At 39.8% G+C, this 14,661-nt stretch overlaps 1 protein-coding gene across 1 annotated transcript in view; it reads right to left on the bottom strand.

The window, feature by feature from the left end:
- CAMK1D (calcium/calmodulin dependent protein kinase ID) overlaps window positions 1-14,661 on the bottom strand; it is a 387,416-nt gene that overhangs the window by 114,144 nt on the left and 258,611 nt on the right. Inside the window, exon 3 of the mRNA XM_015572046.1 lies at window positions 10,874-10,948. Within this exon, the coding sequence (XP_015427532.1) occupies window positions 10,874-10,948 (75 nt within the window). The remainder of the gene's footprint in view (window positions 1-10,873; window positions 10,949-14,661) is intronic.

The raw sequence follows: 14,661 nt of genomic DNA, 5'->3' as shown, positions 1-14,661 counted from the left end.
CACCAATGGAAACCCTGGCAGCTTCCCTCCCGCAGGGCCTGGGCAACAGATTGAGCATCCCAAAGGGTGGCTGAGGGACATCCAGGCAGTGCGCTTCTCCCTGCCTTCTGCTGTGACCGCTGAGGGAAAAGAGCTCTTTCTGCAGGGGGAGGGGGTGAGCCTAGGGCCACCAGCCAGAAAACCTGCCTAAAAAGCAAAACCCAAGAGGACACAGAACTAAAAGATGGAAACAGACAGGGACTGGCTGAGTCCTGAAGAACATACAGTCATGACAAAACTTCTTCCTTTCTTTTCCAAATAGGAAACATTAGCCCTCTGGCATTCTGAAGAAGGCAGATAAATCTGGGGGGATGGGGACAGGGAGAGTAAAGTCTGGAATACACTAGCTTCATCTTTCGTTCAGTCAGCCCAACACTTTAAAAACTCTTAATATATTAAAAGTTAATTATCACATGGTGATTGTATACAAATATAGAGAAATATACAAAAAGGAAAATAAACCACTTATTATCCCACTATCATAAGCTAACTCATGTTGATGCTTTAACTTATATACTTTCAAAATTTGGAGTGTAGATCTATTTCCTAAATAAATTTTTTCTTTTAAAAGAATTTTAGATTTCCAGAAAAATTGCAAAGATTTCCAGCAAACTCCCATATATCCCACACCCAGGTTCCCCTATTATTAACATCTTATATTAATATGGTATATCTGTCATAATTAATAAACCAATATTGTTACATTTGTAAGTAAAGCCCGTGTTTCACTGAGATTTCCTTTATTTTTTTTAACCGAATATCCTTTTTCCATTCCAGGATTGAGCTGAGGTTAGCATATTACATTTAGTGGTCATGTCTCCTCAGGCTCCTCTTGGCTGTGGCAGCTTCTCTGACACTCCCTGTTTGAGATGACCTTGACAGCTTTGAGGACAGGTCAGTTATTTTATAGAAAGTCCCTCAATTGTGATTTTTCTGATCTTCTTCTCTTTATTAGACTGTGGATATGGGCTTCAGGAAGGAAGATCACAGAGGTAAAGTTTATTATTATTATTAGTAGTAGTAATAGTAGTAGTAGTATCGCATAATATTAGCATGGCTTGTCACTTTTGATGTTGACATTGATCATCTGGCTGAGGCAGTATCTGTCGGCTTTCCCCACTACAAAGCTTCTTTTTTTCTCTCCATACTACTCTTCAGAAGAAGGTCAACATGTGCAGCCCATACATTTAAGACTCCCCAATGTTTTGATAGCTTGCACACATTCCATTTTGTCACTGAATGACATTACATTGTATGGATGTACCACAGTCTGTTTACCCATTTGCTCATTGAAGAACATCTTGTTGCTTGAGTTTTTGGCAATTATGAATTAAGCTGTTATAAACATTCACTCACAGGTTTCTGTGCGAACATAATGTTTTCAATTCCATTTGGTAAAGACTTAAGGGACATGATTGCTGGATCATAGTCTATAAACTAGACTATGTTTAGTTTATAAGGAACCACCAAACTGTCTTCCAAAATGTACTATTTTACATTCCTATTAGCAATGAATGAGAGTTCTTGTTACTCCACATCCTTGCCAGCAATTGTTAGTTTTTTGGATTTCAGGCTTCTAATAGGTGTTGTTTTAAGGGAGATCTATTTTGTATATTGTAAAAATACATCCTATGGCTTAAAAATGCAAACAGTATAGAAGGGAACAAAATGTAGAAAGTCAGTTTTCCTCCATCCCCCATTCTACTTCCTGTAATTAACCAAAGATGTTTCTTATGCATCTGTTCTATAATTTTGCTGTGTCCATTCTCAAAATGATTATGAAATTTAAAACATACATAATATGCCCTCTTTCTTCTAAAAAGGGCATACTTGTGTGTGTATGAATAATAAATGGATATTTTAATAAATATTACATATGAATAATAAGCTTGGATGATTTTCCATATCAGCACATATCAATATGTGTAGTGAAGTATTATATTAATGCACTATAATTTATGTAACCAGTCTCTCCTATTAATAGTTTGTTTCTGCTTTTGTGTGTTTTTTTTTCTATCACAAATAAAGAGTCAATAAACCTATTTGTTGGATAAATGTCTATATTTAAAGATACTGGGTCAAAGAGTATTTGCATTTAAAATGCTGAGAGATATAGTCAGATTATCCCCCAAAATGATTATACAATTGCTCAATCCTCTAGTACAGCGGTTCTCAACCTATGGGTGGCGACTCCTTTGGCGGTCAAACGACCCTTTCACAGGGTCACCTAAGATCATCCTGCATATCAGATATTTACATTATGATTTATAACAGTAGCAACAGTATGATTTATAACAGTTATGAAGAAGCAACGAAAATAATTTTATGGTTGGGTCACAACATGAGGAACTGTATTTGAAGGGCCAGAAGGTTAAGAACCACTGCTCTAGTAGCTCAAAGAACAGGATATAAATGTTGGTGTGGTTATAGAAGGCTTCCTCCTCCTCTTCTTCATTTTATTCACAGAGTAGATTCCTACATGTATTTCATATGAAAATATAGAAAAAATTGAGCCCTATGCCACATATCCAACATCTTTTACCCAAAGTCTTTGCATCTCCGTATATAAGTGCTCATTCCTATTTGTTCACCTTCACTGCTTTGAATACTATGCTATTTCATGCGTCAGCCTAATTTCTGGAAGGCCCTACATACCTTGGCCCTTATTCTGTTTCAAGTATCATTTGAAAGACAATCTTCAAGAATTTGGGGAAAGGAAGCAAAACTTTCCAGACACCCTATTTGTTATTCCAGAGCTCAGTGGTTCAGCCATACATGTCTGATCACTTGCATCAGGAAACAGTGGTGTTTTCCTACCTCCCATCAAGTCTGCAGTTATGTAACATATGTGGTCACTGCAAACTTGCATGAAGCCAACAGGGCCACATGGAGACCAAAGGAAACCAGCCAGGCTCAGTGCACAGGACCCGCACTCAGATGACAGGATGATGCCACTGTCAAGGCCAGGTCATAAAACAAGATGAATATCTGTTGGCACCCATGATCTCTGCACACTACACACTCTGTACGTTAATGTCCTGTTTACTTTATATAAACATGCAATGAAACTGTGAACCCCAAATCAGAATGAATCATAAAAATAAACTGACCACATGTAAGCCTTATTTGTTTTATATTTAATAATAAACTGAATATAAAGATGTTTTAAGTTGTAAAAAGTAGGTTCAGTTCAAACCAATTCCTAATAGCTACACTCTTGTGAGAAAACCACTGCCTGCAAGCTTTTCGCAAAGTTTTCTGTTTAAATGCATTTTAAACTTTGGATGAGGTTGACAGAGACCAAAGCCACTTTATGAAGCAGGTTGCCAAACTGCCAAAAGAAGAAACATGTTATGAAAGAGTATACTTTGTTTAATGAGATACCCAACCAATTAATAGAGATTTAAACCAATAAAGCTTCATTAAAAAGGCAAGGGGTGGGTAGAAGAAGACAATTCAGTAAGTTATTAAAGCTGGTTTCTGGGGGAAACCTCCTAAGTGAAAAAATATAGCTACCCTATAGCATGGTCATAATCTCTCTCCCTTCAGTTTAATCCAAGTGGTGTGAAGCAGGAAGGCAATGGCGTGGAAAGCCAATTTCCCTCTTCTAAAGCGTCTTAGGGGCTGCTGGGAAGGGAACTTCATGCTTCCTTTCTCTGAAGCATAAACAGCCTTCTAAAAAAAATCTGAGACTATAACTCATACAGAGACATCTGAGGACAAGCTAAAGTGTTTCAGGAATTAAGAGGAATTCTGGGCCGTTGAAGGGTGTATACCGCCTCGCTGACTTGTGGATCTAAAGGATGCAGGCTGAGTTTTCTACCCAAACATGGCAGGGGAAAACTTCCAATATTAAAGTGAAAGTGTACTATTAAGGCAGCAAACTCTACTGAGCTGTTTGTAATTCTTTAAATCTTTCTCTTCATTATTTGTCTTCTTTGAGAAGTTAAACAGAGGTTAGTAATTGGTGATCGGTTTCTATTTATTCTCATTTAAGTAAACAGTTTTGTTAAAGATGAAAGCAGACTTGTGTTGCCTCTATGATTCAGACATTTATATCAAATAGAGTTCTGTCAATCAACTCACACAAGTGTAACCACAAGCCACTCTCACCTGGAGGCAGGAGAATGTCATGTGTGAAAGGAATGAAACAGCCCCTGAAAGGCTACTCTGGGAAATGAGAGGACATATTCACTGGTATTTCCTACCCATACAAAACAAAATTAGATCGTGAAAATAGACTTTCTGAGCAGAGCCTGAATTTAAATGATATTTCATGCACCTTAATTTCCTGCTGTTTCTTGTCATATCCATACACAGGGGTTATTTGTTTTTAACTAATTTTAACAGTTCGTTCAGAGACCTGCATATCAGGGTCATTAACCAATTGTATTTATGGCCATGCTCAAAGTCTGTCAATCACACAAATGGAAACAAACTGTCCCCAGGCTTACAAGCCGAGATGTTCCTGAGATGTTGTGAGGGAAGAACATGGGGATAATTGGTAGAGAAGCACAGTTTGTTACAGCCACATAGTTCTTCAACAGGAAAGCCAAGCTTTCCTGCCACTGCAGCCCTGAGGAGCTGTGAACATCAATGATCCCCTTTTTATTTATCCCAGAATTGAGAGAAGTGGTCTGTATTTCAGTCAGGGGATCTCTTGCTTACACTGGCAAGTGTTGCTTCCTGCGCTAGCTGATGCCTCTGCTTCTTCTTTGTACAGTCCTATGCCTTTGGTTTAGTTCATGACTTTATCATGAGAAATTTTGCTATGATTTAGCCAACCATTCACGATTCTCCTTCAACCATTTCACATTACAACAAAATTAAAGGAAGCTCATAAATTCATAAAGACTCCACAATCATACACTAAAGTCATAATGAACATTAAACATCTCTAATCTATTCCAAATGTAAAACCCAATAGGAAGAGATAAAAACTCCTGGCCCACAATTTTGAGGCACAACACAGGAGATATTGTGTGAAAAGGCTCTTTATCAAAACATACCATGTGATATTCTTTTCTGAGCAGAAGATCAATAAATCAAAGAGAACAGCTGATCTTGAGTCAACATAAATTGCTCAGTGAGATCATTAAAGGCTCAGTATGAAGCCTGATATTAAAATCGAATCTGTGCTGAAAATGCACCACATCAGACCTTTTCCCATTTAGAACCTGATGTTACCTATCAGTGTAACTGCCTCCCTTTCTCAATCACATCTTCACAGACAAAGATTCAGGCTCTGGTTGTGGCAGAAAATACAATTGTTTGTTATGCTAACAATTGCTGCTCACTGCTGTGATAATTTGGTTGGTGGGAGCAAAATAATTACCATTCCAGACTGGCAGTGAAAGATCCAGTCTGCTGAAGAAACCCAAGGTTCTTAAAGATCTGGTGAATATTACAAGTCCATGAGGCTGGGAATAGGTACAAACAGAGCCTCTTAAACCTTTTATAATATGCTAAAAAAAGGAGGAAATTCTAATAGAATAAAGAGATATATAGCAAAAAAAATAAGTTTTCTTCCTACTCTAAACACCCAATCTTTTCTCCAAGAATTAACCTCTAGCAGTTTTCTAAATATTCTTCCAGATGCTTCCTTCATAGAAAAGCATATATGCACCGACATAACTTGTTTAAAAACAGAAATAAGAGTACACACTACACAATATTATGCACAGTGCTTATTCATTCACAGCATGTCTTCCCAACCATCCCATATCAGCACATACAAAGCAGCTTCAGTCAGGGGTTATTTCCATGTCTGTAGATGGAATATTGATGGAAATTTTAATGCATAAACTATGTTAACTTCTAAACAGCAACTGGGCATCTAGAACCTTAGAAACACACTTGCTCTGGAACTACTGCTGTTGCAACTTGCAGTTGCCACTTCCTGAGTGTCACTGTTGCCACCGTTACTCTAATCCACTATAGCATGTTTCTTTCTTGGCACAGTGACTGCATCAGCTCCCTGGGCCATTGCAGACACAGATGGAACAAAATCAGATGCATTTGAAGGGCAGAAGCAGGCAAGGCAGAGTCCCACCAGCCCTCATACACCATCTCCTACAAAGTTCTCCTCAAGGGTCTAAAATTCCTGTTCTTAGCCACGCCTCAGTCTTCCGGGTGAGAGTCCATCCATCTCTGCACACTCTCCAGTCCTAACTATTTCATGACTTTGTTTCCGACATTCAAAAATGTCATTCCCTCTCTTTCTATCAAGCCCAGGATGGTTGAGAACAGGGAGAAGGTGGAGACAGTGAGTCCCTGCTGGGACCTGCAATTACCTCTCTCAAAAGAAATGTGCATAACTCAGTGGTTGGAGAATTATTCCTGGGAACAGACGATCAACAACCCAGGCTTTTCTGAGGGGCCTGGGTCAGCTCACTATCAGTTAAGCAAGTGGCATATCTTGGGAAGGCAGACATTTGAGCAAAGTTAATACTGTAGTTACTGCTGATTTCAGGTGGCTCCTCCAAATGTGAGAGGGACAACCCCTCAGCACTGAGTCTTTGTAAAAGATGCTAAAACTCAGGAGTGCCTGGGGTTTTTACATAGTTCTAACACATCCCTACACTAAAGGGCAGAGTCCTAGGACAGTGGAGTTAGTCCTAGGACAGTGGAGTGTTTTAATATAAAATGTGGATAACAAGGCTTAACTCTTTAGGAGCCCTTGAAAGCCATCATTCAGTTACAGATCTGGCTGGAATCTCAGGAGGCAGTGGCTTCACTCCCATTTCTATCTGGATATTATAAATTAACCACCCTAGATAAATGTTTGCTCCATTTATGTAGGAAAGGGTAACTTATTCAGGGTTAACTATATTTTCAGAGATTGGAGAGCTTGACATCAAAAAGAGATAATAAAGAATTAAAAAGGACAATGATTGGAAAAAGTTTCGCCCAACTCCCAACTTCTCAATATATACTTAGTTTTTCCTTTTCATTCTAAGGATCACCAACAAGGATATATATATATATATATAATATATATTTACACAAGCTGACAGATCACATTGTTTTTACACACTGTGGCTACAGAAACTTATTAAATATATACTGTGATTTTTAAAATAAGCAGTCATTTAAAATTATTTTAGAAAAAATCCCATTTGCATGATTTTTAGCATTTAGACACATGAATCAATAATCTCCTATTATACTCAGGAAAGTCTTTTAAAAATTCAGCTACTTCCTTTGAGGACCTTTTCCAAGGGTTTGTTGCCTAAAATAGCTAGTCTTTTCTCCCAAAGAACTTGCATATTCCTGAGTTGTGGGCTTGATCCGCAGTGTGGGGTGTGCAGGAGGCAGCCAATCAATGACTCTCTCTCATCATTGTTGTTTCTATCTCTTCTCTCCCTCTCCCTTCCTCTCTGAAATCAATAAAAATATATTTTTTAAAAAGTATCCTATATAATAAGAGGTATATGCTAATTAGCTATTACGCCCTGAGGCATAACGACCAAGCACTTCACGACCAGATCGCAGATCAGCAGGAGGATGGGCCAGCAAGGTACAAGTGGGCTGCGGAGAGCTACAGGAGGGCAGCAGCGACCTACTGGCGCACGAATTTGTGTGCAGGGCTGCTAGTCCTATATAATAAAAGGCTAATATGCAAATTGACTGAATGGTGGAACGACTGGTAGTGGATGACACAGACTGACCACCAGGAGGCAGATGTTCAATGCAGGAGCTGCCCCCTGGTGGTCAGTGCACTCCCACAGGGGGAGTGCCACTCAGCCAGAAGCTGAGCTCACTGCAGGCAAGCGCAGTGGCAGTGATGGAAGCCTCTCCCGCCTCCTCAAGCAAGCTATAGAATGAAAGCAAATATTCATATTACATATATCCACAAAGAACAGAATATATAAAGAACACTTCCAACACATAATATGATGGTGAACAATCCAATAAAAACTGAGTAAGGGATTTGAATGGAAGATATAGTAGTGGCCCATGAGGACATAAAAAGAAAATTGACATCACGAATCATCAGGGAAATGCAAATTCAAACCAGTATGAGATAGCATTGCACTCCCATTAAAATGGCTACCATTGAAAAAAAAAAAAACTGGAAACGTCAAGTGTTGGAAAGAATGTAAAGAATTGGAACTCACACTGCAGGTGAAAATGTAAAATGGTAAAACCACTCTGGACAACTGTCTGGCAGTTTATTAGAAAGTTCAAAATAACACCTCCTCTGTAGCCCACTCATTCTACTACTAGGTCTTCACCCAAACATACACTCACAGCAAGGCTTGGACATGAATGTTCATAGCAACTTTATTCATAATAGCGCCCAAACTGGAAACAACCAAATGTCTACCAACAGGTAAGTGAATAAAATGAGAACTTTCCAGAACAAGGGAATCCTGCTCAGTAATAAGAAGGAAGAAACGACTGATCCACATTACTACATGGATGAATGCCAATAACTATGATGAGTAACATAAACCAGACACAAACATGTACCTGCTATATAATCTCACGTATACACTATTTTAGAAAATGCAAAAGACTCTCTACTGAGTGGAAGTGGACCACTGGTTGGCTGGGATCAGAGGCGAGGGAGGGGCAACTTGAAATGACTACACGGAATCTCTGGGAAATTTCCTATTCTTGATCATAGTGGTGGCTTCCTGGCCATGATTCTCTCACATTCATCACTGAATGGTTCAGTTAAATGGGTGCAGTTAATTGTATGCACATTATAACTCAATAAAGCTGATTTTTTAATAAAGTAATGAGAACCAATGACAAAGAATTCATACCAGGTAAGTATATAATTAGTATATCCAGTGTTTATGTGAATAGTGCGTTTAAAATGTTTAACAGTGCACATAGTTTTTTTCCTTAGGTACTTCAAACACTGCCCCTAGATACAGATTTTGTGATTAATTTGCCTGACAAACCTCACCCAGTGCCCCCGAGAGTTCATTCCAGTCCCACTCCTCTCTGCATGAGTACAAACTCTGAATGAGTGTGGTCTATATTAAGGATAATTGTAAAAAAGTGGAAAGCCTGATAGTAAAGCTCGGTGAGGGATGGACAGCTGTGCTGACAGTTCGACATTCAAACTTTGTTCTAAGGTTCATTCTGTTCCAAACTCTCATATGCTATCAAGCCAGCCGATCTTTACATAAACTTCTGCTGGTAAGGATACAGATGGTCCACAACCTACAACAGTTCAACTTACAACTTTATCTGCAGAGACATACTGATGAAATGATAGGGGTTTCTCTCATTCAATACTCACCACAGCCACTAATGTAAATATGACTGTTATCCCCATTATTTCCATTTAAGGAAACTGATATTCAGAGAAGTACAGTTATTTGCCCAAATTCACCTAGCTAGTAAGAGGCGGGACTGAGATTTATATATTTGGAGTACTTTTTAACTGGTTTAAGTGAAAGTTCCAACAGAGACCTGAAGTATTAAATCTAATAAAAAAGCACATATTTAAATACACTACTGACATTTTGTGTGGCTTTTTCTTGTCACTAGAATGTCATATTCTTCCTACTGGGAAGTCAATATTTGGTGGGAAATTGATTCATCTGCTTCTTTAAGAGCAGATTCTGCAAAATAAAGTCACATGAGCTTCTAGGGAATGTCCCCAGATTGGGGAGCTACCAGCTTCTAGGAAGAACCAGAAATGTGGCAAACGGTAAAACCAACAGGACAGCAAAGGACTAAGAAAGACTGCATTTAGGCAGCTGGGAGTTGGCATGAAACCCGCAGTCAAAACCGTAACACTGCTAGGCTCATGGCTGACAATCATTCACAAATCTGTAAAACTACTGGTCACCACCACCATCTCTAGTTAAGGTGTTGTTTAAACATTCATAAGGAAAAAAATGAGAATAGATAAAAATAAATTGTTAGGTAGACTAACCCTCAAGTCTCCTAAATAGCTTTGGTAATTGAAAGTCTGAAAATCATAAATATAATAAGTACATATTCTGAGCTTCAACAAAAGTCCATTTCAGTCACTCAGCTCAATAATACTAGTATGGTGTTTCAGAATTTACTTTCTCGGGTCATGGTTAAAGTATAACACTCTTACACAGTTTCCATCACTTAATTCTAATAAACCTGGTCCTGGACTAATCCTAGGAATTATATCACTTGTGTGAGGGGGAGGTTAATTGCACCTTATATTTAAAAAACACACATGTTTGAGTACAGTTGCTACCTGATATTTAGCTTTCTCCTTTCCTCCCTCGTCTGGAAATCTCTGGTGTTACTAGAATGCAGAAAGACTACACTGGGGGAATGGTGGTAAGGTCCAACTCCAGTTATACTTTCTTATTCTGGCATGAACTCCCGTTTAGTCACATGTGTGCTTATTCAGCAGCAGAGGAGCAGAGGGAAGGGACATAGCACACAGCTGCCATCTGCGGCTCCCTCTCCCGGCTGCCCTAGCAATAAGGACAAGGGTGGGAGTTCCTCCTAGAGACAAGAGCAGAGTGTATGTCACAGTGGGCCCACAGAAGTGTTTTCAGGAAGCAACATTTGGACCTTGCACATTAAAAAGCAAAGCAGCCATTGTAGGCGCACTCTGCAATGATAGCATCAAGTCACATTGTGGAAACTTCCAATTATCAGTCCAGTCCAGCAGTCACAGCTGAGATCAAGTGAGGCTGCAGCCTCCTGTGCTCGGCCAACTGTCTCCAGTTGGGTACAGACATCTCCAGTGTCCCACAGCCCTAATCACTCCCTACTGTCTTACCTGGCCCACTACATCAGGTAATTTTACCAGCTGGTCCCTTAAGCATTTGAATTTGCAACCCCTGGTCCACACTCGTCAATTTCAAAAGGTACTTACAGTTGCATGACCAAGTACAAGTGATTTGGGCTTTCATAAATGTCTTCCAGGGCAACAATATTTTCATGCTTAATCCTGAAAGAACAATGAAACACACAGAGAGAATAATAAGTATGAGACATGAAAACTTAAAAACAGATGTCATTATAGCATAAAGTTCTAAACGTTAACAAGAACAGGGTCAAAATGGAGTCACTTGTGCTAAGCCCCACATCAGAAAACCAAGACTTAAAACCTAATCTAATTGCAGTTATACCCACAGGTATGAAATATTAACTGGCCAGTATGGAATATTCTGGTTGACACAAGAGTGAATGTACTACATAGCCCCCTTCTGTCCTCCATAGATTAACTAAGTCTGATACAACCCATTATTTTTCCCTTCTGCCTATAAAATCCTTCCATTTTAAACACCTCCTCAGAGCTCCTTTCTGCTTGATAATAAGATGCTGCCCAATTCATGACCTGCTCAATAAAGCCAATTAGATCTTTAAAATTTATTCAGTTTAATTTCTGTTACTTAATATAATGCAAACTTCTTAAAATTTAAGACTCTTCACAATCTTGTCCCTGAACTTGTTTCCAGGCCTATTTCCCATTATTTCCCCCCTACTTTCTGCTCCCCTTCATTCATTCATGAAGCTCTAGACCTCTCCAATGTAGCAATACTGGATTAACTACTATTGTTTCACATGTATCCCAGCCTCCTTGCATTTATTCATATGAATCTCAAAAATGGGCCAAACATGTTGAAATCCCATTAACTTGCAGGAAGAATTTAATTCTCCCTCTTCTGTAGTCTTCCAATAGTGTCACAGACTGGCCTAAACAGTTCATTGCATGCAAATCCATCCACACATACATAGTGAGATGTTCAAGATGTTTCATTGTAAAGTTCATGACTCCAGTGTAGGCAAAGGAAAACCAGACTGACCCCTCATTGTGACCAACACAACCAATGTCAATTCAGTACCTCAAGGAAACTAGACAGATGCTGCTGAAAGTGTGGCTTCCAAATAAGCAGCACTAGCATCTCCTGGGAGCTTGTTGGAAAGCAAATTCTCAAGCTCTCCCTGTCAGACAGAATCAGAGTCTGTAAGGGCAGGGCTAGGAATCTGCTTTAATAAAATTCTCAGATGGAAAAAAGATGGCAGTATAAATTCCGGTACTCACAACCACATCAAAATTACAACTAAAATACAGAACAACCATCATTCAGAACCACCTGAAAGCTGGCTGATGGAAGTCCTACAACTAGAGAAGTAAAGAAGAAAGTACATCCAGACCAGTAGGAGGGGTGGAGGCACAGAATGAACTAGTCTGACACTCATGTGTGGCTTGCTTTAGTTGGGAGGTCTCTCTCCACTGCAGAGACCTCCTGTGAAAGGGAGTACCAGCCCCACACCAGACCTCCAGCCAAGGGTTTCAGAGCTGGGAAGAGAAGCCTCCATAACTTGGAGCTGTAAAAGCCAGTGGGATGGTAGTTGGGTGACACAGAGGCTGCTGAATACCCAGACAGTCCCTATTAAAGGGCTGGCGTATGAACTTACACAGTCCTGCTCCCTCTGAGCTCTAGCACTGGTCAGCGGTACTGGGGGAACCAGGGACATATGGGGCAGGAACCTGGAGGCAGCTTTCTCCCAGATGGAGGTGCTCACAGGGGTCATTAGCCCTGTCACATCTACATTTCTATCAACATGGCTCACACTGTTCACTCCACCCTGGTAATTCCCTGAGATCCTGCCCCATCCAACTTGCAGCCCCACCCAACCTGTTTGCAGCAGCTTTCCCATATGAATGGCCTGTCCTGGCTCAGGCTTCAGACTTTCCTAAAATCTCTCAAACAAGTAGCAGCTGGCATCAGCATGCCCCATACCTATCAATAAGAGGCCCAAGACCTGGCACTTGCAACAGCCTGCCTTGCTTCACAGCTTGAATTCACCTGGGTATTTCTAAGCCCAACACAAGTAGCAGCCATCTGCAGATCACTCTGTAGCTTGTGCAGGGTAGACCCAGGCAGTGGCTGACTTTGCACCTCCCAGGAGGCCCCAGAGCCAATGCAGAGCAGACCAGATTGTAACTCTACACATTCACAAGTGACACACTCAAGGGGCGGACTCAGTGACCACAAAGCCCCACTAAAGCAATTCCTGCTCCATATGGGTGTCCTCTATACAGCAGCTCTTCCACTGTAGTCACAGTGGGTCCTCACAGCCAATTGGCCAGGAGGTCAAATGCTTCTAGTGATGCCAAAAGCAATCACTGCTCAATTGCAATAAGACTGCACACAACCAACACCGGGGTGCACCTATAGTTTCCAGCTCCGGTGACTGAGGAGGCTGAGCCACTAGGCCCTACAGGACACCTACCACACAAGGCCACTCTACCAATTCCAGAAGACATAACAGCTCTACCTAATACACAGAAACAAACACAGGAAAGCAGCCAAAATGTGGAGACAAAGAAACATGTCACAAATAAAAGAACAGAAGAAATCTCCAGAAAGAGAAAATAAATGAAATGTAAGCAAGCAAAATACTGGATACAGAGTTCAAAACAATGGTTAAAAGGTTGCTCAATGACCTTAATGAGTGCTTCAATAGAATTAATGGGACCTTCAAGGGAATTAATGAGAGCTTCAAGGGACTTGGTGAGACTTTCAAGGATTTTAATGAGAATGTCAAAGACATGAAAAAGGACCAGTCAGAAATTAAGAATAATTTACAGGGACTCAAAAATAGACTAGAGGATTCTGAGAATGAAATCAACAATTTGTAATATGAGGAAGCAAAAAACACCCAATTAGAAGAACAAAAAGAAAAAATAATCCAAAATTATGAACATAATGTAAGGAGCCTCTGGGACAACTTCAAGTATACCAACATCCGAATTATAGAGGTGCCAGAAAAAGAGAGAGAGCAAGATATTGAAAACCTTGAAGAATAATGACAGAAAACTTCCCCTACCTGGTGAGGGAAATAAACTTATAAGTACAGGAAGCACAGAAAGTCCCAAACAAGAGAAATCCAAGGAGTCCCACACCAAGACACATCATAAGTAAAAAGCCAAGGGTTAAAGACAAAGAGAGAATATTAAAGGCAGCAAAAGAAAAGCAGTTAGTTACCTACAAGGAAGCATCCATACAACTATCAACTGATTTCTCAACAGAAACTTTGCAGGCCAGAAGGGAGTGGCAAGATATATTCAAAGGGATGAATAGCAAGGACATACAACCAAGATTACTCTACCCAGCAAAGCTATCATTTAGAATTGAAGGTCAGATAAAGAGCTTCACAGACAAAAAAAAGTTAAAGGAACTCATTACCACCAAACCAGTATTACATGAAATGTTGAAGGGTATTCTTTAGGAAGAAAAAATATATATAAAATATATGAACAATAAAATAGCACTAAATACATATCTATCAACAATTGAATCTAAAAATCAAAATAAACAAATAAGGTATCTAATGAACAAAATAAATGAATAAAATAGAACCAGAGGCAGGCAAACATAGATCAGACTGATGAGTATCAGAGGAAAGCGGGGAGAGGGGGCAGGAAGAGATTAATCAAAGATCTTATATGCATATATGCATATGTGGACACACACACTAGGGTGGTGAAGGCCTAGGGTGGGCAGGAACGGTGGCGGAGAAGAGGTCACTGGGGGGAAAAGGGGACATGTGTAATACTTTCAACAATGAACAGCAACTAAATAAGTAAATAAGTAAGTAAATAAATAAATAAATAAAAACCAAATTAAAAACAAACAAAAAAGCAATCAC

The sequence above is a fragment of the Myotis davidii genome, unplaced genomic scaffold, assembly GCF_000327345.1.
Source record: "Myotis davidii unplaced genomic scaffold, ASM32734v1 scaffold749, whole genome shotgun sequence".
NCBI classification, from domain to species: domain Eukaryota; kingdom Metazoa; phylum Chordata; class Mammalia; order Chiroptera; family Vespertilionidae; genus Myotis; species Myotis davidii.
Note: the sequence above shows the minus strand (reverse complement) of the source record. Positions and strands in the feature narration are given on the sequence as shown.